The sequence below is a fragment of the Haliaeetus albicilla genome, chromosome 10 (assembly GCF_947461875.1).
Source record: "Haliaeetus albicilla chromosome 10, bHalAlb1.1, whole genome shotgun sequence".
In the NCBI taxonomy this organism is placed as follows: domain Eukaryota; kingdom Metazoa; phylum Chordata; class Aves; order Accipitriformes; family Accipitridae; genus Haliaeetus; species Haliaeetus albicilla.
Window position 1 is genome coordinate 37,038,158 of NC_091492.1, and position 26,430 is coordinate 37,064,587.

At 37.3% G+C, this 26,430-nt stretch overlaps 1 protein-coding gene across 3 annotated transcripts in view; it reads left to right on the forward strand.

Moving 5' to 3' along the window:
* TXNRD2 (thioredoxin reductase 2) overlaps nt 1-26,430 on the forward strand; it is a 56,697-nt gene that overhangs the window by 306 nt on the left and 29,961 nt on the right. For 2 of the 3 annotated variants that reach the window (XR_011326649.1, XM_069795021.1), the window contains exons 2-12: nt 985-1,050; nt 1,760-1,816; nt 2,464-2,608; nt 2,920-2,994; nt 3,856-3,934; nt 4,944-5,006; nt 5,533-5,603; nt 10,368-10,387; nt 10,770-10,861; nt 12,639-12,813; nt 21,441-21,577. Coding sequence is in view for 1 of the 3 variants with exons in the window: in XM_069795021.1 (XP_069651122.1) it covers nt 985-1,050; nt 1,760-1,816; nt 2,464-2,608; nt 2,920-2,994; nt 3,856-3,934; nt 4,944-5,006; nt 5,533-5,603; nt 10,368-10,387; nt 10,770-10,861; nt 12,639-12,813; nt 21,441-21,577 (980 nt within the window). In the remaining 2 variants the exon portion in view is untranslated. The remainder of the gene's footprint in view (nt 1-984; nt 1,051-1,759; nt 1,817-2,463; nt 2,609-2,919; nt 2,995-3,855; nt 3,935-4,943; nt 5,007-5,532; nt 5,604-10,367; nt 10,388-10,769; nt 10,862-12,638; nt 12,814-21,440; nt 21,578-26,430) is intronic. The other variant, XR_011326650.1, reaches the window with a different exon arrangement.

Genomic DNA, 26,430 nt, shown 5'->3' on the forward strand with positions numbered 1-26,430 from the left:
CCGCTCTCCTCCCTCAGCGGCCGAGGCGGGGAGGGTGGCGGGCTGCCTCCATCCATAACGGCTTTCGGAGCCACCCCCGCCCCGGTGCCTCTCTCGGAGCCCGTGCCCCGGCTCCTGTGTTGCTGAGGGAGTCCCGGGCCGCAGGTGGCTGTGAAGTGGGAAAAGCCTCCTGCGCCCCTGAGGTGGGGCTTTCTGCAGAGGTACCGGGGCAGCCCGAGAGGCAGCCAAACCTTTCCTCCAGGCTTAACTGCAACGACCTGCGGGGTGTCATCCTTCACAATCCAACTGCCCGCCCATAACTGCCAAGAAAAGCCCCCCAGCCCTACGGTGGCACAGCTGGTGTCAGAGGCTGCGGGCCTCAGCTGTCCTCCCTGAACCACTGGCAGCTCTGTGAAAGTAGGGCTTGTCCTGATGCCTTTGCTAAGAAACGAGTTATTGCTCACTTGTGGGCTTCTCCTGCCACTTCAAAACTGATCCGGGGCACTGGGCTGATCTGTGGGGACGCTGAGGTGGCAGAAGGGGCCAGCTTCCCTCTGACAGCCGCCACCACCACCCCTGCAAGGCCTACACTGCAGCTGAAGCTTTGCGAGTCTGATAAGGTGGCCCCGCTGAAAAATCTCTGTGTAGAACTTGCTGCTGTAATGCAGAGACAGAAGACCTATAGTGGATCCCAGTTGCAACTGTCTAATCATGCAGACAGAGCTTCTTCGGACGTTGCGTAAAAATCTAATCTATTTCCTCACTTCTTTTGGATTGCTTTATTTTCTCTATGTCATTCACAAAACTAGACTAGGTAGTTAAATGATTTTTGGAGAATGCTTTGGGACACTGAAAAAACACAGTGCCCTAATAAAGTAAAGAAAACCCAAATCAGCAATAATCAATTGTAAAAAATAGTGTACTTTTTGATATTTGCCTTCTTACATACCTCTTCCTTCTTTCTTGCCTGTTTCTTTTCCTCCTTTTTTCACGTCCTCTTCACAGGAAAGAATGAGTATGATCTTCTGGTAATTGGTGGAGGGTCTGGAGGCCTTGCTTGTGCAAAAGAAGGTTAGTATGTATAAATAACTAACAAAACTTTTGTTTTAGCTTAAGTGGTGGTTATGAAAACTAAGAGAAGTGTAACTGATAATGCTAAAGCTTTGTAAGAAACATAGTATACTTCAGTCCCTGCACATTAATTATTAACTCAGCTCCATACAGTTAATCTGCAAATTAATTCACACCCTCAGGTAGGGTGAAATTGTTTGGCTTTTCTATTCACCTTTTAAAAAACATTTTTTCTTTTGTCATGGGAAAATCTAATAAGCTTTTATTTCAGTGCTATTGTAAAATACTCTGAGTGCCTCCATAGGTACTGTATTTTTAAATTACACTGTTTCTTATTTATGTGTTAAAACAACAGTCCCTTCAGACTGATTCCAAGAACTGTTTAACTGCTGTAGAGAACCTTGCCCCTTTGTAACTCAATGCAACATGCTCAACAACCTATAAGGTTCTTAAACGTCTCATTTGGGGTCAAATTGCATTTTTAGCATCAGTGGAAGCTGCAGGCTCTAGTCTGGGTTATTAAGTGCCTTCTGGAGAATCTGCTGACTACATAGGCAGCCTGGGTCCCTAGTCCGGCATCTTTAGTTAGACAGTAAAAATCACCAGCTGTCATCTCCTGTACTCTTTCTCTGTACCTGTGCTACTAAAAATGTTTAGGTTTGTGTGTTTCTCCCTCCTCTGAATACCTTGCCTTGCTTTTTGTTTAAAGCTGCTCAGTTTGGAAGGCAAGTGGCCGTTTTGGATTATGTGGAACCTTCTCCACAAGGTATGGAAGAGAAATACTAGGATAATGTTTGGACATGTTTATAAAATGGTTGCCTAGGTGAGCAGATTGCTCCAGGCAGCAAAGAGACCAAAGCCATGCTGCCTGCTTTGCTTGTAGTAAAAGTCCTTAAGCCCAGCTTGCTGTACTGCTCATTCCCTCCAATGATGTCCCAGCTCTGCCTGCTTCCCCCACACATTAAGGTTGTTAGCAGTGTTTGCTGCTACCATTTGTAGTAGACTTTAGACTTAAGTATGTGAGAATATTGTCTCTGTCAAAATGTCATTTACAATTTCTAAAAATCGTGAATTGCATCATGTTGAGGTTCTTCATGTACAATATGTAAAATAAGATCTGCAAATGCAGATAAGCAAATGTGAATGTGTAGTACCTGGATCTTCAGAGCTCTGAGAAACATCTTGAGATTGTTTGAATTTTAGAAGAAAAATATACGGAGATATTTTTTGTCAAAAAAAAGGAACATAAGCAGAGTTAGAAACTGATCTGTAGGAGACAGTAAACTGTTGTTTCAGAAGTTTTTAACTAATTGCATGAACAACCTAATTCTCTAAGTAATCCAACTGTGTTAAGTTACACTAACCTGATACATTTACTTTTTTTTTCCTTTCCTTTTTTTTTTTTTCTCCAAGGAACCAAATGGGGACTTGGTGGAACTTGTGTGAATGTTGGATGCATTCCTAAAAAGCTTATGCATCAAGCAGCCCTTTTAGGGAGTGCCCTTAAAGATGCCCAACATTATGGCTGGAATATAGCCCAACCTGTTCATCATACCTGGTAAAGATTATTGCCCATATCCACTCGTGCATGTTGCAAATGCGTTATCAACTTTTCCCTGTTGGTGTTTGTTTAGGGACAGTTAGGGAAGTGAATTTTGCATGAAGCTCTTTAGACCGCTCCTTCTTTAAACCACAGAAGTATATTTACTGATTTATCAGGGCAGATATTATGTTGATTTGGACTTGATAATTTATAATAAAAAGTACTGTAGAACATTCCTAATTTCTAGCAGTTGCCTGTATCTTTGAGTTGCATAATCTGAATTTGTAATGTGATGACTTCATGCTCAGTTTCTTGTTTTGTGATAGGTCTGTGATGGCACAAGCTGTTCAGAATTATGTGAAATCCTTGAACTGGGGACACAGAGTGCAACTACAAGACAAGTAAATAAGACTTTGAAGTTTATCTATCTTCCTGTAGTCAAGGAGCTCCTCTTTTACTTGTAGAATTGCTGAATTGCCTTTGGAGTTTCTCATTAGAGCTAGTATTTTGAGTTTATGAGCCCTTTCTGCTCAGGACTGTAAGTGCCCTTGCCAATTTAAGTGGTATTTTTTCTTTTCCCCTTCCTTTTCTTTTCTGGGAAATAGTGGTTGAAAGTGACTGTATGTGAAAGCTTTCTAACAGTGTAGTGATCAGGGAATGCTCTCTTTAATCTGGAGAGGTTTTGCATTAGTATGAAGTAGTCAGGGTTTCTCAAGATAATTTCAAGCTTGTCCACCAAAATTTCTATGCCATACAAGCCCACAGATAACACTGTACTAGAGCAGCCGATTTTTTTGCTTTCAGTGCAGAAATGGTTCCAAGTTTTTCAGCATGCAGTTTGTTTTATAGAGAAATTATATTAATAGATAATTTAACAGGTACTAGTCTTGTGAATCCTGCTAAGTCACTTTTGTACGCTCTCAAATGAGCATTGTATTAGTAGTGTTATAGATAGTAATAGTGATGCTATGGCTAGTGGAAAATGTGTAATTTGAAGAGGTCAATAACCTGATCCCAAAGCATGTTACAAGGTTAGGTACTCTGCCCTATAGAGGAGTTAACTGTGACCCAAGAATTAAGTGACTTAAATTATGTGACAGAGCTGCAAACAATCCTATGAAATGAGATGCTTTCTTCCCTTTACTTTTCTATGCCTGTTTGCTATCCTTTTTAGCACTTCAGATATGGAAAAAGTAGCTGATTATATTTCATTCCTGTTCTTCATTGAGTGTGCATTTATGTTGCTGTTTTCTTCTAAACAGGAAGGTGAAATATTTCAACATGAAAGGGAGTTTTTCTGATCCGCATACAGTCCGTGGTTTAACAAAAGCAGGTAAAGAGGTGAGCTGCTGTATTGATTTCTGCAGTATCATTCACTTCAAACATTTCAGGTCTCCATGTGTTGGTTTTCAGGTCCACTGGGAGCTAGACTGTACTTTTGCAAATTGCCTTGGGTATTCAGTATTGTTTTGATGAGGGAGATTTGCACTTTCCACCTAGAAAAGATGTTTATGAACTTGACTGTTGCCTACTGAGTCCCTAGCCTCTAACCTGTCAGTTAGATGCCATTACTTTTTCTCTGCAGATGGAAATGCTGAGACTTTTTTTTGTCAGAGTCATACTGCTTTGATAGATGCTTACAGTGGTGTAAAGAGCACCAACATCTTATTGCTCTGAGCGTTAGATCAGTCTGAGATGTTTTCTTCCTTCAGATGAATTGTAAGGGGGATTAGCTTGCTAATACAAAACTGTGGGTGGCAATTATACTGAATGCATAGCTTCAAGCAACTGGGTCACATAACAGAATGGTGGCCATTTCTGCACATCTAACAAGAGACTGAACATGCATTTTTAACACCTTTTTGAGGGTAATTATATGATGTTACTAGTTAATACCAGCTTGAGAGAACAATATTTTTGGGGGTTAAATGCCTAGCACTTTCTAAAAACATGCCATTTGTGAGGTAGCTCAGCTCCAGGCCTTAGAGACAGAATTCACTTGCTGTGATCTCTGTGTGTTTTGTACTAAGCAAAAATTGATTTTAAAAAGCTGCTATTTGTGCACAGCTGTTGCTTCCAAGTTGTCATCAGAATCTTGTCCAGTATAGGAACAATTGCAAGCTTAATATTAAAACAAAAACTGATAGAGAATGTGTAGGAGAAACTCCTTCAGGTATTAGTTTATTTTATCTCCATCCTTTTTTTAATGCATTGCTGATTATTATGTCATATAAATAGGAGATAGTAGTGCGAGCTTTCTCATTTATCACTCATTTGTACATAGATAAAATCTAAAGACAGATAAAAGGATTTCAAATGCTTGATTTTGATTTTGTATTTTTGTTGGTAGACTATTGTTACTGCAGAAAACATTGTCATTGCTACTGGAGGAAGACCAAAATACCCTATGCATGTAAGTTATACTTGCCATCTAACAGCTCTGATGGCTTTAGTGGTTTTGTTGCAGATAATAATGAACGTTTGGAGGATAAAGCATGTAAATATAAAACAACACACAAGAGATTTTTGTATTTGTCATGTGAAAAATTATCTTTTATATAAAGCACACAGGCTTTTCAGAAAAACATTTCCATAGAAAACAATTTGCATTAATTCAGTATGTTGATGTTGCTTAGAGCTGTAGGATAATTCAGGCTGGAAGGGATCTCTAGAGGTCATCTAGCTCAACCTCCTGCTCAAGGAGGTTGGGGTCAGCTGTTGAATCAGCTGTGAGGTTAGATCATGTTGCTCAGGGCTTTTTGCAGTCAGGTTTTGAAAATCACCAAAGGCGAAGACTGGATAACATATCTGGGCAACCCCAGATATATTCCCCTTGGTCTACTGGCTATACTTTAGCTAATACAGCCCAAGTTGCTATTAGTTTTTTTTGCTGCCAGGACTTGCATTGTAGATTCAAGATCTTACCTGTGTGATCGTAGATTGCAGGTGCACTGGAGTATGGAATCACAAGTGATGATTTATTCTGGTTAAAAGAATCTCCTGGAAAAACGTAAGTTACCTTACCATAGCTTTAATAGTTGCTGGCATTCGTACTTTTTCTTTATGGCAAGGTGAAAAATGTTCAAAATTTCCTTTTATACACCAGTTTTTCTGTCCTTCTGTTTTCCTTCTGCGAATTTGTTTTGCTATGCATCAACATCATACTACCGACCTTCATTAGTAACTAACAGATTGCCCGGCCCCCGAAATTCCCTTCTAAAATTGAATTAAATACAAATTTTCACCATCTTGGGTTAAGGTGACTTGTTTGCTGTAGCAATTATACATGGAAGTCACAAGAGGGCAGCATAAACTTAAATGAAGGCTGTACTGTCCCTATTTGCTGCGGGTGTACATTAAATTGCTCTTCAATTAGGAAAGAAACTCTAACATAATTTTATGTTCTCTTACGTGGTGGCAGTTCTGATAACAAAAGAAAATATGATGAGACAATTGGGTTACTTTTACCTTTTCTTATGCTTTGGGAGCTATTGTTTAACTAAAATAGTAAAAATTTGTTTTTAATGGAAATACTAAAATGCCATAGTCTTTGTTTTTTGCAGCACGTAGCACAGTAAGATTCTGAGTCAACATTGCACTACAGAGCAATTTCCTGATGCAAATAATTGTGGCAGGAAATGCAGATTTGCTAGCAGAAAAGTCAGATAATACTACTTTTTTCTTTTTCTATTGAGCAATCTAGAAAAAGCAAAGTCTATATAAGAAAAAGAGACTTGAAACTATAATACTGGTGTTTTGAAAGAAAACAGAGCTGCCATTCATGGTTGTGACTTTCTAATATAAAAAATGCACTGTGTTCAGCTAAACGTCAAATACCTAAACAAGGCTCCGTGGTACCATTTAAAAAGGAAAGTAAATTTGCTGTTGTTTGTAGTATATCAGTCACCTCTTGAATTTTGAGAGCATGATTTATGCAAGGAAATTGTTTAAAACAAAACAAAACAAACCCCCCAAACTAACCCTTCCCCCCCCCCCCAACTAAATATAAGATTTATCCCTGTAAGATGTTTCTGTGAAAATGTGGCTTTTGTCCAGTTGCTGCTAATGCAAGTTGTAACAGTGTAATGTGGGAGTCTAGTGTTTATATGTTGCATTCCTGAGATTTAGTCAAAATAAGCCTGCAGGGGCTACAGTAGCATTTCTGTGCTTTATCAGGCTGTGTCCTAGCAAATGAAGGAGGGAGTTGTTAAAGGTTTGTTTCTGTCGGATTTGTTTCTATTATAAATATTCCCAAGGTTCAACTTAACACCTTTTGTTTTTAGTCTGAGCTGTGTCGTACTGTTGTACTTATTCTTTCTTTTCTCCCTATCCAAGTGTACATATCTCAACTACAAATTACATGCCTGGGGGTTATAGAACTGTCAGTCCTGCAGTTATTTAAAAAAAAAAAAAAAAAAAGAGCAAACTGTTAACCATCTTAAAAGTCCCTTAGATATACAAACATTGTGAAGAAATTCTTGCTACTGAGATGAGGGGTTTTGGCAAAGTAAATTGCAAAAGATGCCTTGCAGTAAGTTCAGAATGAGTGAGGGACTGAACAGGTGTGAAGGAGGTTAGGTTCTGCTTTCTTAACTTTTCTATTAGACACTGACAATGCCCAGGAACCCTCTACTTTGTAGAAGAACTTGTGAATAATGTGGTGCTGATACTATGAATGAGTGCCAGCTGGCATCTATTTTTCATCTAATGAAAAAGAAGAGCAAACATATGCCCAAATTACAGATATTCTCATTCTATTCCCCGTGAATCTCCAGTAGGTATTTCTTCATGGGCAGCGTGTGGCTTTGCAGCACTTCCCAGGAGCTAGATGCTAAAAGAGGGGCTGATAATCCATTCACAGATGAATCGGGTGCCCTAATGTTGGAAGAATTTATTTCCCCCTATGTTAAATTGTTTGCCAAACATAAAACCCAGACTAGCAGATTTTAATCTCTTTAGCTCAACCTGTTCTCTGTACACCTTCAGAAGTTGTATGTTTTTATATAGGATAGATAGATGTTATCTAGTGTCTTTTGTGAGAAAACGTGTTGTACTGACTCTGCAATCCCTGGGGCTTACGGAGCAGCAGCCCCCATGTTTGCACTTTTCAGAAGTTTAAAAGCATTTCTGTTAGAACTAGGAGATGGTGCAGATTGGTTTAGGGTAAGGTATAGGCTTGTGAGCCAGTGTTTCACCTACTATTTTTGCTCTGCTCTCTTAGCATAGGATAGACTGTGTATGAAGAGCTCTCCAAGTATTGTACTTGTTTCTCTCTTGCAATATTGTGGAAGAATAACTTTCCTAGGTATATGTGGCTAGTTAGTGGCAGAATCAAAAGAAGAAGCCAAATTTGCTGTCTGCAGAGCTCCATCATGCCTCTAACATTGTATTTGCTATACATGTTCACATATAAAATATTTTAATTTTCTAAGGTTCTTGATGTCCTTCTATGAAACACATTTCTGTCTTTGTAAGTGTGTATACCACTGCACACTGGTAACAGGGTGGATGAAGGATCATTGCTTTGTAAATTTTAGTTAAAATTGATGAATGGTACCTCCTTCTAAAGAGACTGCAGTGCATGCACCACTTTGTGTTAGCCTTCAGTTTGTGTGTGTTTTTGCATGGATTTAAGGGTTTATGTTTATTTTGTGAAGCACCATACTAGTATATGCTACTTCGGCCAGGAATCAAGTAAAATGTAGAATACAAAACAGTGTGGGATGTGTAGGCCACAGGTTGGTATTTCAAATGTGTTCCTTCTTGTGATCTGACTGCTTTGGATTTTCACCTGTTTGGAGCATGTTTTGTCAAAAGTTTTGTTTTGTTGCTTAGGGTTTTTGAATTAATGGAGGCACAGCTGCTGAGGGAAAAGGTCTTTACTTAATGGATTATTTCCATGCAACTGTTCTCTCTGCTGGCATTGTCATTTGTGTTGCTAAAACTTACCTTCCTCAAAACAGTCAAACAAGGTTAGGTATGGGTAAAAGAATACGATACGATTCTGTGACTTATGTTTATAATGCTTATGCTTCCTTGCTTATCCTCCTAACTTCAAATAACATTTTTAAACTCCGTGATTATGTGAGTTTGTATTTTACGTTTTTTAAGTAAATATCTAAATTCAGGTGTATTTTAAATTTCTAGCTTTCCGAAACACAATTAGCAAACTACTTCTTCCATACCCAAAATTCCAAAGTTTTTTTTTTTTTTCTTTTAACTTTTGAATATGGCAGTGTAAGAGAGACCTGCTTTAAAAAAAAAAAGCCCAAAATAAACAGAAAAAATGTGCCAAATACTCAGGTAGGTTCCAAGTGTTGTGGCCTTACGTTGCTGTTTTTTTGATGAAAAGTTCTCTATAAAAGCATGGGGATTAAAGTTTTTTTTATAAAGCATGTATTTCCATAAGTGAAAATCATAGTCCGAAAGAGCCTAACATTCCACACTCTACTCATAGTAACTAGAAATTTTGATCCCTAATGATGCTTTTTTTCCTAATTCAAAAACTTAACAAAAGAATTTGTTGTAAGTGGAAATATTATGTGGAATGCACCTCCAAACTGTGAGATTTTAACAAGTTTGCATAACACATGAACAGCAAAGGAATGCAGGTGCAGCCTGCCCAGCAGCTGAGTGTCAGTGACTGGCTGGTTGGACCCACTTTTAGCACCAGAACAGTGACTGGGCATTCTGTCTTTTGTGTACCCAGCAGACCGTAGGGAACTGAGGATATGGTCAGAATAGAGAAGACTGCTGCAGTGTATAGGGCATCAGGGGACAGGCATGGAAACTGCTGTGCTGGATTGCTGATACACCTCATAAATTAAAAGTGTTGATGGACAATTTTAGTGATATTTTTGGTTGAAAGGGTGTGAAATATGGGGAGAGATGGGAGCTGGAGTTTTATTCAAGATCTAAAATGGATGTATTTGGTAAATACTAGTCTAGGTAAATCTATTAAACGGATTTTCTATAACTGCATACACAAAATTCTGAAGACAGGAAGGGCATATATTTGGCATTTGGAAAAATAAGATTATTAAAAAGCAGGTGGTTGTAAATCAAAATGAAATATAGTAATGAATAAAGTCTTACACTGGGAACTGAAACCTACTTGATAGGAAGATGATGAATTTCAAATGTGCTTAACTGCTGATTGTGTTAAGTTTTCTTAAAAATAATTAAAAATTTATATTTAGTAATTAAGATACCTGTAGAAATTTTGAGATATACTTGAGTTCCAACAAGACTGCTGCATGTCAGTATGTTTGTATGTTGCCTACTGTCTCAGAGGCAATGGAGCTGAGACACCCTGTAAAGATGAGGTATCAGTAGCAACGGGCACTGGGGGAAAAACCTGTCAGTGTCCACTCCAGATGTTTCCAATGGAGGTTTATCATAGAACACAATTGAAATATTTGTGATGCCTCTTAACCCTGCTAGTTTCTCTGAGTTTTTCATGGCTTTCTTCACTTTGTCTTTCAGAGTTTGTGTTTAAATGACTCTTTACAATATAAAAATAATTCCTTATGTCTTATAAGCCTGTTCTTTTTGTTTTATTCTGTTAATGAAATAAGCCCACACATTATACCACGTTATAGTGTTGTCTTTGTTGGAGTTGATAAGCCACACTTTCTTCCCATCTAACATCAGATCCACTCTTCAAACCTATAATTTTGTAACTATACATGCTTCAGAAAATAGTTTTTTGGTTTTCCGGAAATACGCACTAGCTCATTCTACTGCTTTATTCTTTTTTCTTTTTATGTAACAGGTTGGTTGTTGGAGCCAGCTGTATCCTTTGAAAAAGCTCTGATGATTTATGATTATAAGCAGTATAGCTGTCTTTCCTATGAAAGCTCTGTTTTTTTAATTCCTTTGCTCATGCCCTGTAGTTGAGTTGGTAATAGAATAGTAATGGTTTTCTATGCAGTTGCATCATGGGAATTAAGGTCAGCTGAGGATAAATTCTCAGGATCTTCAAAACAATGTTACCTATGAGGAAAATAATCTAAGCCTTTGGAGTTTTATTCTGTGCAACAAAAGCAAGCTAAAGATGTTGTCTGTCTGAGGAGAACTTGATATCTCTAGGTAAAAAGCCTACTTATATGTTACCCTTTTATATTGCATTTATATGAAATTATTGTTTATATTTCCTTAACTGATGCTTCACCAGATGTTTCACTTGAGTGTGCTGGTTTTCTAACGGGCATTGGACTGGACACTACGGTCATGATGAGAAGTATCCCACTTCGTGGGTTTGATCAAGTGAGTATGGAATATTTTACATTTCCTTATATAAAAATATATTAAAAAGTTTATTTGATTATTTTTGTCTCCTAAAGAAAAAGTGTAATTGGCTTTTTCCAAACACTTCCTAGTATGTGCTTTCTGAAGAGAAACTAGTTAATATTAGCTCTTGTTTTCCTATCATATCTCTTGATACTGTACTCAGAAAAGTAAATTTTTTTTTTTTTCCTCTTGCTTAATTGAAAGCACTATTGAAAAGGTTGGGAAGCAGGGGAGGAATTTATGCCACTGCTAAAACCAGACAATCTCTTTAAAGTAATCCTGAATTTCTAGGAGTTACAGATAATGATTTTTAAAATAAATTATTGGACTTAGCATTAAGTAGTTCAATGTGGAGTTCATTATGATGAATATAAATAAATCACTAAGCTGAAAGTTTGTAATGACAATAGGAATTGGAAATCTTGACCTTACCACTTTCAAAATAGTTCGGTTATAACTAGGTAAAAAAAAAAAAAATAGTGATTTCAGTAGAACTATCAACCCTAAGCTGGAGCAAATTAAAAGCAAAAACTTTCAGGCAGGGAAATATAAAGAGAAAAAAATATGTTTCAAAATCGGGAAGGATTTTATTTAAAAGTATAAGTGGTCATGATTGTGCTGACAAAACAGAAAACAGTTTTGGCCAGAAAACCGTTCCTGTATAAACAGAATAAAAGCAATTAGAAATAACGATGAGAAAGGGCAACAACTAATTGCAAAACATTGTATAAGAATGTGTCTTGGGATTTGCACTCATCGTTGAAGAAATCTACACCTGTAACAGCATGAGATCTGAGCAAGCAGGGAAAAGAATTAAGAGTGCGTGTGTGGCACTTCATAAAACACTTACAGTAGGGCTTTCTCTGAGAACTTGATCCTTTGTAGGTATGAAAAGCACAATGGACATTTCAAAGTTAAGAAAGTATTAATAGAGGTAAAGTAATTATGTTCAGTCTGTAGCCACATTGAGACTGATGGAAACTGGTTAGTGAGCTATCATGTTTCTGAAGAGATATAACCCTGCTGTTGCCTTCGTATTAGTTAGTATCAACTTCAAAAATAGTTTTGTATGCTGAGAGCTTGCATGTAGTTGTTCTGTGTGAGTGGTTTTGTGATAATATCCTTTAAGTAATAAACATATTCTTTGACAATGTGCAACCTGAATTATCGCAGTCAAGAGCAATGACATCTTTGGATAAACCCATTGATGCAATGCTTTACTACTTGACTGTGGTATGGCGTTATTTCAAACAGGCTCTTAGAACAAAAGCATTATTTCCTGTTTGTAGTAGAACTTTCCAGGAAACTGTAGTGATTCATAGTCCTTGCAGAGAAATGACAGGTGTCATGGCAGAGGGAAATATTCTTCTTCCTTAGCTTTATGAAAGTATTTAATTCTCATCAAGCTGCCAGAAAATGGTCATTATGGTAATGTTAAATTGAATATGCTCTAGGTGCTATTTTTGTGTAAGTAACAAATGATTTAAAAGCAACCTTTTTATTCATATACTATTTTACTGTTTAAAAAATAATTTGAATATTCAGATGTAGATGCCTCTTGAAATGGAGTTGCAGATCATAGTGGCTCAATAAATTATCGTGTGTTGACAATGCATAGTAACTAGGTGACAAAGAATATTTGAAATGCACGGTATATTTACTGGATTTTCATGAAGACAGCTGAAGGAGGGTTTTACATTAAAAAGGTCATATATCTAAGAGTGAACAATTTTTTTTTTCCCCTACTCAACAGCAAATGGCATCTTTAGTAACTGAGCACATGGAATCTTATGGCACAAAATTTTTAAAGAGATGTTTCCCAATCAAAGTTGAAAAATTGGAGAGCAACAGATTGCAAGTCACTTGGAAAAATACCGACTTGGGCACAGAAGAAACTGATTCCTTTGACACAGTGATGTGGGCAGTAGGTAAACTTGATTATCTTAACATTTATTTGCAATGCTTTCCATTCTGAAAATGAAGTCCCCTCATCATGTTTTATGGGGCCAAACAGTCCCCCTCTTTTTTTAATATTAACTATTTAGTGACTTAAACATTGATAGGTTTTTAATTCTTTTCTTGCATGTCTGACTTGCTCACAGTCTAAAAACGTATGAAAGTTACAGCAAATGGAAGAAATCTATGGTAACTACTTTTGATGAGCTGCAATAAATGGGAGACCATTTAGTCTTCCTCATGTTTACTAGAGGGTGAAAGCATGAATTCCAGCAACACTGTGGTGCAGGTAGTGTTCTCTAAGTCCATACTCTTGACTTTCATGAAGTTATTCACAAGTTCCTATTTATCCTGTTCCAGAGGCTACCATTTCTTCTAGGAATTTTTCTAAACTGTGCTGCTTAAGTTTGTTACCGCATCCATCATCCAATTTGGAGAAAGAGAAGTAATTGCCCCTAAAAATCCAAGCTCGTTGCAGGGAACCTTGGAACTTTAGAGCTTCTTGAAATCTGGTTAGGAACTTTCAGGTATCTCAGACCCCTTGGAACTGACATATGATGCCTAAGTCAGAGTAAATCAGTCTAGAAGACTTTTGTGACAAATGGCTGTGAGCATAATCACCAGAAGTGGTAATTAAATCTGGCTTTTGCCCCCTTTAAGTCAAATGCTACTTCTTGTAAGGATTAACACACTAAATCATGTATGGTACAAGGCTTCAGCCCACAGGAATGAAAATACTCTTTCTGCGTTGCCTCCCTAAGCTGCTCGTTTGTTGCTGTTATGAATCAGCCCTCAGTTTTTGTATTGGTTCAGATGGACTGCAAGCCCACCAGAGTAGGAGACCTCTTGTCTCCTGTGCTTATAAAGCTTTGTGAATATCTGGAATTCTAGATCAATAATGGATGGCTAAAGGTAGTAGTGATATTTGGCAAGCGGATGATATCTGGTGAACAAAGTAAATAGGCTTAAACTTACTGCCCAAGAAATCTGTTTTGTTGCAGAGCAACCAGTTTTACTAGCAGTTTTAGCAATACCTTTAACTACTTAATTTTTATGCTATTTATCTGACGCTACTGTTTTAGAGTAGTGGGGAAGCATTACTCTTTCATTTGTTGATAACAGATAAAGTTAAATTCTTGTGGTCGTAGAATAGATCCATTACAGGAAGCAGGAACAGATAACTTAAAGCGTTTTGTATTTTGCCCAGTGGACTAAATATGTTGTCCTGTTTCTTTCCCCTGGTAAGTCAGCTTTATATCTTCCTAATACCCCAAAGAGAGAGCAGGTTGTGTTTGTGACAAACATTTTCTTTCACTTATTGTGATTACTATTCTCTTAGAAGTGCAGTGGGCTTCTATAAAATGTGGAAACAGCCTATAATAATGGATTATGCTCACTAGAACCAATCAAGGATTTTAGTCCTTGCCGAGAGCAAAAAAGGTCATGCTATCTGAAGATGTGATAATCCTGAAAACTGTAGAATAATATTCATGAAATGAGATGAAAATGTCTCAAAAAAGTGGGTTTCTAAATGCCGTATTTGATTTTCCTCAAGCTTTCTGGTAAAACTACACTGAGGTGGAGTCACACCTGTGAAATGTCAAGTCAATTTGTTTACTTTTGTCAAAGATGGAAAAAAGAGCTATTAAATTGAAATAATAAGAAAAAATCTTGGTTTAGTGTTAATTATACTGCAATAAGGTTGCATGGTATACTTACTATTGCAACTCAGTTGTAATGCGACTCTATTCGCTGTTTTGATAGAGAGGAACTACATGTATTATACTTTTTGTCATAGATTTGAGTTACAATCCATATTTAGAAACCGTAAAATGAATAGTTGAGGGTTTGGGGCTTTTATGTTGACTTTTTTTTTAGTGTTCAGATTGGCACTCCACCCTTAAGGATTAAACACATTAACAGTTAAAGCTGCTTAATTGATGTGCAGTCGATATGATTCATTGTTTTGCTCTGTATCAACACACCCACACCAGGTGTCTCAGATAATAGGCTGGGAAACTTGGTAGTGTTGAGGATTTCCTGTCTGCAGATGTGTCAGTTACAATACTGATTGAAGAAAGTCAGCTTGTAGAGTTGGTTAAAAAGCAGCCGCTATTGTTAACTAATTGTAGCCTGAATTATGATAGATATTTCCTTAATTTTTGTGAAGGCATCATGGAATTTTAGTAGGATTTTATGAATAATGTTAAAAATATTTACTGACAGTGGGACATAGTTTGAGTTTGGTAGGCTACAGTATTATCTCTTAATGTAGGCCCTTTGAAAAAATTCACATTGTGTTTCTATGAAGAGTTTTGTTTATCTTTTGTAATGTGTCATTTTCTGCTTGTATGGATAAACCAATAAAAGCAGGCACAATGCTCTCTTTGCTTTTCTAGCAGCTTTTTTGAACCAGTCAAAATATTCCAGGCACACTTCCCTCCCCCGCTTTGATACTTTTAATATAATTTAAATGTTTCAATCCAAAGCTTTTATAGGTAACTGTTATGGGCCTGTGTTATATTGCTGAGTGACTATACTGTTATATGCCAAATCAGTGAAATGGCTCTTTCTTGACCTTTTTTTGATTCTGCATGTCTAGTCCTGTAATGTCCTTCTGTTTTTTACTAGTGCTCTGTCTTCTGTTTTTGTGAGAATTTCCCTGAAATGATAAGCTTTTGAGATTTTTTTTTCATTCAATATGTAACCAATAAACTTTTAATATTATATAGTATTCCCCCTCCCCTTAAGGACACACAAAAAATTATGTTGGGTGCCTAATATACCTGAGCTACAAAGCAATGGTAAGTGTGTGCATGTACAGATTGAACATAGGGTCTTCATGCAAAGAAAAGGGTAGAGATTGACACCTTTATAAACAGATGTAACTGCTGAGCTGCAGGGCAAAGTTGCAGGAGGTCAGGCTTTGTGGAGTGGGTTTGTTTCAGCTATTGGAGGGCTGAAACCTGTGGATTGGATGCTGCAGTTGTAACACAGCTAATATATAAAAGGAATTGGTGAGTAGTATTTCCATTTGAATTTGCAATAGGTGGCAGAAGATCACTGCTGTAACTGGCATTTGATTGTTCACAAAGTCCTTAGAAAAGATACAGAGTTACTACGTATCTAATGGGGTCTGTGTAGAGGGGCAACACTGATTGAAGATTAAACTACGCAGGTGTTTACAAAATATCCTAGAATTAGTTTGACAGAGAAAGTGCGGTAGTGTGCTAGTAAATTGTTAACAGAAAGAGCAATGACCAGCAGCAGATTTTAAGTTTAGCTTTACAAAAAGAGTTTTCTCCCTGATGAGAGCAGTGGAACAACCATTCTCAAGTTCCTTTGCGTTCATAAGCTTAGAGGAAAGCTACTGTGTCTTTGAAATAGTATCATCTTTGCTATAAAAAGGAATTATAACTTTAGCTCAGTGTAAAGCTGAACAGCTATCAGGTGTTGCACATCATGTGCTATCAAGCATATTGTCCTTTGTGTCAGGCTGGGTGCTTGGCAGATTTTTGTAGTGTGGTAAAATAAGATCCTTGCTGTTCAATATCAAGAAAGGGTTAAATACATAACTTTTTTTTTAATAACAATTTTCTTCAAGTCTTACAACCAAATCAGTTTGAATTAACTAAGAAAACGGAAATTTTGTTTGGAGCTTTTCTTTGAAAAGTCCCATATGGTAAAATATTGCTGTGATCTCCTGTGAGCCTATCTCTGCCAGCTCCTATAGAAAAGGAGATGGGCTTTAGATTCTTCTTTGCAAACAAAATCTTGCCATCCAGTTTTTAACCTTTGAACTATTCAGTGAAAAATAATGCACCTGGGTTTATCTCGGACAACTGTTAGTGCTAATGTGATGTGATTTGCTGAGGCTCTGGGTCTTTATTCTGAACTTCCCATGTCTGTGTCTCATTAACTTTAATTCAGTACTGTCTTGGTAAGATGTGGTTTTTGCAGTCCTAATGAAAATTATCATTCCCGTTACATCAGCCAGTACTTTTAGTTTTTTTCCCAATATCTAGTTTTAATGACATTCAGTCAGACTTTATTCAACAGGGCTGGTTTTAATGTGCAAGTAATTTGTTTGCATTGAAAGAGGGTGGGATGGTACTTTTTCCTTCTTTTAACCCACCCACAAACTTTGAGTGCAACTCTTACTTTACACTACTTATTTTACCAGCTTGTAACTACAAAAATCACTTCTTCATGTTGAGGAAAGGTTAGATGCTAGGCTATGCCTCTAGTCTGTGTGTGAGAGAACGTTTGGGATTCAGAACTATAGAATGCTATTTGAGTTGATAGGTGATGGCTAGCCTTTACCTGAATGGTGGCATAAATAAATTAAAAAATGGTGGAAAATGCTCCAAAGTAATTTCATTAAACTAGCATAATTAATGCAACATTTTCTACAGAGTACAGGTTCTGTTCACCCATAAGTGTCCAGGAGATTGAAGCCAATGACCTCACATGGGAATGGTGGTGGGTGGGTACTGGTTTTTGAGACTGCAGAGCCATCCTTTAAGGGTGTACAAAACCTTTGGTTAAAGCAAGCTTAGTGTGGGAGAATTAATGTGAAGGTGAACTGTAGCTTTCTTCTCAGAAAATGTTTCCAGCCCACTTTACCTTGTACAGGACCTTGAGAACAAAACAAATTGTTAGAATTCTGTCCCAAGCTGTAAGGTTTTAATTTGGTTGCATGTCACTTGGAGTTGCTTTTTTCTGTTGCTGTTATTTGGGTAGGACCACAGCGACATGTTTCCAGACACAAGTAACTTCAGGTGTGCAGTGGATGATGATGGCCAAGTGTTTACTGATTGCACCATGGCTGTCACAAGCTTTCTGGTGAGATGACTCCTCTGTGTAATAAGTATTACTAGTCAATGCTACAAGAGGTAGTACAGCTTAGCAGACTTGGCAAAGAAATAGTTACTGCCCCAGCACTGACTAAGGGTCAGACTTTTTTTCAAATCATGGCAGGCATGCTGAAAGTTTATCAGTAATGAATGAAATGTTCAAAAACATCCTTGTAAAATTGGTGCACGCTGCTATCAATGTGGTAAGGGTTCTGAACTTTTTTTAACCTTAATTAACCTTACTGTAGTCAATATTTTCTTGTAATCTGAACATTGGTTACACTGAATTGGTCTTTATTAGTCATTATCAGCTGGCTATGTTTTAGTGAACACCATATGAGTTTTGAGGAGGGATTTGAAGGAGGAAAGGGTAGTGGTCTTGCAACTAATCTGGGGAGCATGTCAGGCACCCAGAACAAGATGAGAGAGAGTACCAAGACTGGGAACACGGATGAGATTTTGATTAAGGTCAGATTGGGTAAAGTTATGGTGTGTCAAATCGCCAATGTATAGGGAAGAAGTGGAGAAGACTATTGGGCTTAAGTTTTATCCTAGAAGAACCATCCTGTCATCCTGTAGTATCCTCACAGTGGCCATCTGCAGTATCATGCCTGATGATAATAAAATGCTTGGTTGGCTCTAGTTTTGATTTTTCAAATGCTGGGGGGCAAACAGACATTCCAGCTTTTGTGATTAAGAAACTGCAGAAGACCCATTATAAAATTCTGCTGTCAGCTGCACCTTTATCACCCTAGGAAATCTTACTGTATGCAAGAGCACGCTATCACTCACTGCTGCTACTTACGTGACTATGCCTATTCCTGTGGTTTCTTCTCAGCTTAGCTGCTTCAGTCTCCATTGTTGAAGGTCTTGCACCTGAAGGTCACAGCAGCCTGATACTGCCTTCACCTTATTCTGTGTGCAAGTGTGATTACCAGAGCCCCCCAGCAGATGATGGGACAGAAATGCTACATCACAATATAACCAGCGTAGCACATATCCGAGATGGGTGCTTTAACCAGTCTCTTGTCACTCTCTGTAGCTAAGCTGCCTGGCAGCCCCCTTAGGAAGCCAGGTTGTGGATTTTACAAAAACAGATCAAAAAGCTGTTTTTTCTTTTAAAGTTAAAAGTGAATGGGGGCGGGCCATGAAAGCGGGGATCTGTGTGGTTTTCACAGCTATGTGGTTATTGTATGGGTCTGTTAAAGATGAGATATGATGTGGTATTAAAAGTGCAGGAGGCAGGTAACCTTTTTAAGGGTCATATCTGAATTGGTACCTTTCTTCTAGATGTCTGGTATAATATCTGCTGTTTTGAATAAAAGCTAAATCTAGTCTTGTGTCATATACAATCATACACTCCTTGTTCTGTGGCAGTTTCAGGGCAGTGGACATCTTCAAACTAAAAGCAGATGTGCTGGCTTTAGAGGGAGCTATCTCTGTGTTGTGTGCCTAGTAGGATTTGGTATAATTTTATATTGCCCTCTGGATCTTAGAAATAAGCTGTAAACTCAGGGTTTCTTGAAGCTGTAAATGTAAAAAACTTAGGAGTTATGGGTATGAAACAAATGTCCTTCTGATCCAATACTACTGAGAAATGGTGAGAACTAGTTATATAATACAAGTAAGGGAATGTTAGGAAATATCAGCATTTCCTGAATTTGACATTAAAACTTACCAAGACACATTGGATAATCATGAACCTAAGCTACCTAATTTGAGGTGAAGCAAGATCAGTAACTGTAATTCTGGCTTATGGAGGTGAGCTAGCATGGGGCTAAAGGCCAATAAAGCTTCAGTTCAGTTTTTTAAAGTTTTGGTTTTGCTTTCAGAAATAATACTTAGGCAGAAAAGTTGAGAGAGAAATTTCACTGAGTAGCAACACATTTTTTTAACTCTTAGCTATTAATACCAAGCTGTACACATGTTAAAATAGACTGGAATCAAAAGGTTGAGTGTTGTCCTGCAGATTTGATAAACTCAGCTGTTGTTGTCACAGGTCTTTAAATGACTCTGTTGACAGTTTTTCTTTTTTTCCTCTTTCAGTGCCTGCCATTGCGTGCTAAGCTTTCTCTTGGCTCTGCCTGGCAGGAAAAAGGGGAAACTAGAAAACCCCATTAGTTGTCCATTTGCAGAATATCCAGGCTTTACTCTCAATACACAAAGAAATACAACGGTAGGAAGTTGTTTCACATCCGAGCCAAGATAAGGTCCTGGAGGTTTATTATTTTTGTTGCCTGATAGCATCAGGACTGGGGAGCAGGGGGCAGAGAAGGAACAGCAGATCAACATCCCATGGGGACAACAGAAGGGAAGACAGACAGATAGCCAAGTGCCGACAGCTTCAGTCAGTACTCCCAGAGGAAGTGTTGGTTTCACCAGATGAAATTAATACACAGAAGTCTTTACAGAGGCATTCAGATGTGACATTGTTTGGGGGGCCTGGCTGTATGGCAGATGTATAAAGCAGTGAATCATATGTTTACATATAATTAGGTCTGTATTGACAAGCCAGGTTTTCCTTTTGTTTAATAATTTCCTACATTAACATCAAAGAGCTTGTTTTTATAATGAAAACACATTTCCCCTTTTGTTTTGCTTTGCTATAGCTCTGTATTAACATCAAACACAAATTCATGACTCGGGCAAAGGAGACCTATATATGTAGATGTAGATATATGCATATTCATTTATAACCTCTAAAAATGGATGCAATGTTATAAAATTTCCTTCATTTGGATATATTCACATAATATTTTATATGTGATCCTGTGTGTCCCTACATATTTTGGGAGTACCTGATAATTTCACTATGCTTATTAACCTTCAAATACATTTGAAAAATTGGATAGGATTTAAGTTTCCAATTTCTGGGTCAGGAATTGCTTTGTTAGATACTCTATAGAAAGCTCAGTGTAAAGTTATGAAGACTTCAGTGGTCTAAGTGGTAACTCTATGCAGAAAACACTACAAAAATTTTTTTTTTAAAAATGAGATAACTTAAAATCATTGGAAGAGAAAGTTGTAATAAAATCTAGGCTTGGCAGAATTTGCCTCATTTGTTTTTAAATCAATTTAAAATTGTGTTCCTAAATTCTAGGAATAGTGTTTCTAAACTCTACAGAAATAGAGTTTGAGCTAAATAACTCAGCGTTAAGGACTTGAGAGCAAAGCTGGTAAACATTTTCATCCAAGCTGAGGGAATTAAAAAAGCTTTAAGATAAGCGTATCAGATAACAAGAAAAGAGGACTTCAGGTATGTTTAATGTTGAACAGCATTATTAATAATTTTTATCCACAAGCGTGCGCAATAGGCTGTTTGTTAGTATTGAGTGTCATTTGGTTAATGTTTATTGGAAATTTTCAGTGTAGAAGCTGCTTATTATATGTATATTCATGCTACATTAGGAAACTGAATTTAGAATGTTCAATAAATATTAAACCATGTGGGTTTTGCACTTTTTGCAGTGGATGTTGTCCCGCACATTTTTAAAGGATAACTTTCTCTGAAATAGTTTGAGCAAAGGCAATAGTAATATAGCTCCTTTCACAAAGAAATTCATATCCATACTTTCCACCCTTACAGCTTTTTCATTATGAGCTAAGTTTTGTTATCTTTCTGCTTGGACTATCAAATAGCACAAAGTTCTTGGAAAGCTAAAGCGGAGGATGCCAAATTTTTAGATTAACACTAGTGAAGTTTTCCAATAGTTTTTACTTTAATTTCTTTTTTTTTCCTTAAGGCCGAGCCCCTGACACTGAAACTCTCAATTTGGAGGCAGTTGGAGTGAAAACTAATTCTGAAACTGGAAAGATCATTGTTGATGCCAGTGAAGCGACTTCTGTTCCTCACATTTATGCAGTTGGAGACATAACAGAGGTACTGAGTCTACATAAACTATTTTACAATAACAGGAAGCCAACTTTGTTCCTGACTAATAACTAGTCCCCAGATGTCGTCATGCGCTAGTATATATCTTAGTGTTTTGCTCTTTTTCATTTTGCAGAGCTGTAGTGTTTATGCCAGCCACCTGGGTCTGTAATTTCCTTCACGTGGATCTTGTGAAGTATCTCAGCGTTAGAGATTATTACTGATGTTTATCAGGGAATGCATCATTGGTCAGAGGCTAATAATAATGTCTTTATCACTTCAATTATCTTTCTAATAATGTTTTTATCACTTTAGACATATGACTTCATGCTGCCTGTGAATGCTGAGTGAAAGCAGTTCTTACCTTCTGGAGTTGAATATACTCACTGGGAATGACTGTGACAAGTTCTGTAATTCCATTTTTAGTATTTTGGGTTTAATTGAGACTAGTCACAAGACAGCTTTTCTGCTCCCTGACACAAAATGCTTCTGACAAAAGTATCCTCCTCTAGAATAAGAAAAAGTAATTGCTGCAAATACTAAATGCATTTGACTTCTGTTCATGATTTGTGAATGATTATGCCAAGTAAACATAAGGTGTTTTTGGTTGGTGTGGGGTTTTTTTGTTTGTTGTGTTTTTTTTAAAGGGGGACATCATAACTTAAGCAAAATTATTTACTTATTATAGAGGCAAAAGCAGAATTCTGTGGCCTTAATCTAGTGCTATTAATAATCTACAGTTATCTATGACAAGAATGTCTTGTCCCGATCAAAGTGCACTCAAATACTTTCAATCCCTCAATTTTCAGTTTACAGAACTTGGAGTATTTACTGTAAATAGGGCATCTTCAAATATGATGTTGTCATAAAAAATAATGTTTGTCTGAATTCTGAACTGTACAGTTACAGGAGGATGTTTTCATCAGCTGCCTACTGTTCCTGAAAAATTTGGGCAATATGTAGAATATAGAAGCTGGGCATTGCAAGATACAGAATTCTGTCACCTGTTGTTGAACTTAATGGAATTGAGCACATGCCTTCCTATCAAGATTGGTTTTGATATAGTGAAGGCATCTGTTTTAAAAGTCTGGTGAATATAAATACTGTAGCAATATCCAAACACCATATATAGTATAATTTGACAGACCTTTAAAAGATTTTTCATTCTGCCATGTTTAAAATCTTTTAAAGGTGTCTCAAATTTTTAAATCCTACAGGTGCTCTGAGTTATTGAAGGGATGTAACAGGTTACATAACATCTTGGGAATAGCCCTGCAAATTTCTGACTGGACTCTGGAACTGCCAGAGACACTTAAATCTCATAAATCTGCTGACCATTCCTGACCTCTTCCCCTCCATGTAGACATGTGTTTCTTCCTGTCTGTCTCCATCTTCATGTGAATGACTTGCCATTTCCTTTTAAACTGTGTTAAAACTCTTTCCTGCTCAGCTATTTCTCCTTTTTTTTCTTACTCTCCACAGCTTCTCTGTCCTGTCCAGTCACACAGAGCTTTGGGATTATGTACAGTTCCTCTCCTTCCTTCTCACTTCACATACAGGTTCCCTCTGTACTTGTCACTTCTTGCTCTGGGATGTTTCCTGAAGTCCTCTTTCTGCTCACAACGACCTCCTACACCTGCTTGTCCCTGATATATGCCTTGGTTAGGCCTCCTGCTTTCCAGACTTTTCTTTTTAATTTCATCCAAGAAGCAGTAGTTAGAGGCAAAGCTGGCAGAGCCTTAGATTCTGTTGCTCATTTTACTGCCAATCTGCAGTGTTATTTTGGGCAAGTAATTTCCTTTTGGGTGCTTTTTGTCTTCTGCCCTTTGAGGATTTAGTTGAGTAAGAAATATAAAGTTGAAGGCAGGATGCTCTCCTACTCTGGATCTAAAAAAATCAGATCTTCATTTATTTGTCATTTTCATTTTGTTGTTAAAACTTAGATTTCCTTTTCCTGCTTTTGTCCTTATTAGCGCAGATATTTGAACCTGAGTTGTTCAATAGGCACTTCTAAATGTAAATGTTAAAAACAGCAACACGGTTTTATACCATGTCCAGAGTACAACTGGGGAAAAACTGGAAAGGTAAATCAGTGCTCTGTAGAAATTTTCTCTTAAGCTTTTATTGGCATATGGGCTTAATATAGGGAATTAAAGAAATCACAGTATAGTACTCATGCATTTATAGAATTTAAAGATAGAAGGAATTATTGGCATTATCTTACTGACTGCAGTACAATGTGAGCCATGTAACTTCCACTTGCTAAGCAATAAAGTTTATTTTATTTGAATACTTAAATTAATTTTGTCTTTTTCTTAAAGCAGAATTAATTTAGATAATAAATTTCATTGGCATGGGAACCAGCAGTGAAAGAAAGTTCTGTGTTGTGCACATCTCAAAGAATACACACAGAAGAATCAAGTGCATCCTGCTAAGAACCACAAAGCTGTAGAGCTTGGTGTGTGATACTTTCAGGGTGAGACCTACCAAAAGAGCACAGGAAGGGGAATCTTGTTTCCTCTGTATGAGCATCAGTGATCCCTAATATTGCTTATAAGAATAAGATTTTTTTCTCCAGTGTTCCTGTTCAGGATTTCTCTTTGCTCTCTCCCTGCCAGAGTCTTTTTGCTGCCATAACATGCTATTGCTTATACCTTTGCAAGTAGTTCTTAAGCCCTCTTACTCCCTCCTTTACCATGCCACACTGAATAGACACTAAATTGCTACCAAATAGGAAGAACTAGGTTTTTTGGTTTAATTCAGTGCCCTGGCTGGAAGGGGAGTGAGAGAGGGGAAAGGTGAGTTTCTTGGTATGCTCAGAATGACTGTTTTCATTTGGGAGTCATACCCAGCTGGCACAAATGGGAAACTATGTGTGCATGGGTGTCTTGTTGCACCCTTGTATGGCAAATGGAATCCTAATGTTATCCAAGCTGTTCATTTGGAGAAGAGAGGGGAAAAAAAAACCCTTCCAGACGTCAGTCAGTTTGTCTACCCTCAAAAAAAGTTTTTCAAGCTTTGGCAAAATATTATTTTCAACTGACAGGTGAAATTGCATTTAGGCATTTTCATCTTCTGTAATCAGGATGAGGAAGATCAAGCTGGAATTTTAGTTTGAATTTCTTTTCAGTGCTGATATAAACTCTCTGTGTTAAAATTCTTCCTCCAGTAGTATTCTTGTTGAAAAGCATGGCACACACTATAAAGAAGTTCTCTCAGAAGGAGGTTTATCATATGGTCATGCCACTATACATCTGTCATATTTCAAAGAGTGTTATAACAAAGATGTGTAAAGAAGGTGGAATGTACAGTATGTTGCTTTGAATAGAAATAAGACCAAAAAGAGTTGTGTTAGAACAAATACACGTTACTTCAAAGCTTTTTAAACTCTCTTAGGAGCCATCTCGTTTAAATGTATAATACATTGGAGGATTCTTATGAACAATTCGTATCCATAATAATCAGCAGAGTAGTTCTACACATGACTGCAAAGTGAATGTTCATTTCAAATATTTACCAAGGAAGGTCTTTAAGTCATTGTTTATGAGAAATTGGGCTTTATCTGCATGGATGTTTTAGTAATTAGCTGGGTTTTATGGAATGCGTAGCAGTGCTTTCACAATTTTATCTCTCGTTCCAATCTTCTATTCATTTCTGGAATGCCAAAACAACATCTGTATTTCCTGCTACAGAAATGATTGGCAGCCATGTTTCAGGCAAGTGTGTATAAGAAAAAGCAAATGGCAAATTTCATCTGGTAAATGACATTTACAGACTTGAAAGTCAAAATGCTGGATTTGAAAAACCATGACTTAATGGATCTTAGCGGGGGAAAAAAGGGATAGACTTGCATTTTTGTGATTTGTCATGAGCTGTGGGGAAAGATAGGTTAGTCTTCATTAACAATTAGAATTGTAGTTTCTGTTATCAGGTTAGACATAATGTTGTTTCAGTTTGGTTTTTTGCAATGGAAGTTTTAACTTAAGCGGTTATTAGTACAGATGAAAGCATAAATGCGTATTAATATGCAGATTATTGATATGGTATGTGTACTGAAGTAAATGGTAGCTAATACCATATACAGAATCTATCTAGCAACATACAGAAAAGATAAGCTGGGAAAGAGGAACGAATTCCAGTAAATGCTAAAAAACTTCAGGATAGTGCAAAAAAAAGTTTGGGAAACTTGAATATGTGTGGTGGGGAATTGTTATTTTATTTTCTGCTGAACACTGTTCTTGAGGGCTTATTGTATGACTACCTCCAAGTGGGGCATTGCAAGAGTGTGACAACCGTTATATCTAGATAGGACCTGTATGAATCAAAACTTCACGTGTTTTATAAAGCATTCCATGTTATCCCACAAAGGTGTTTTTAAGTTACGGTTTTCTTATGTCTCCTCATCATTCCTTCTAGATTTGGACCTCTTTCCTCATCTCAGACAAGAGATTCACACAAACATCCTCATCTCAAGATGTATCTTGATGATATGTCTTGGATGAACTGTTAAATAATGTTTTTTACTAGATTTATGAAGTTTGTTAGATATTACTAACTTACATGGACTGTTCTTCATCAGACTTCAAAAAATTTCTCTGAAAATGTCTTACTTCAATTTGCAAAAACTTCCAACATCCTTAAAACTAGCACTGGAGTTCTGATGCTCCAGTGGTATTGTGCCAGCACTCAAAATTACGGTTCTGGCACACTGCATAGTCCTCTTTGGATATAAAAAGTAGCCAGGACTCATGGCTTGAACTGGAGCATGTCCTGGTCATATCCTGCTATCATTCCATTTCTCACTTGCAGGAAGGTAGCATTTGCCAATTGCAATCCTTTTCAAGGCCCTCTCTAATACCAGA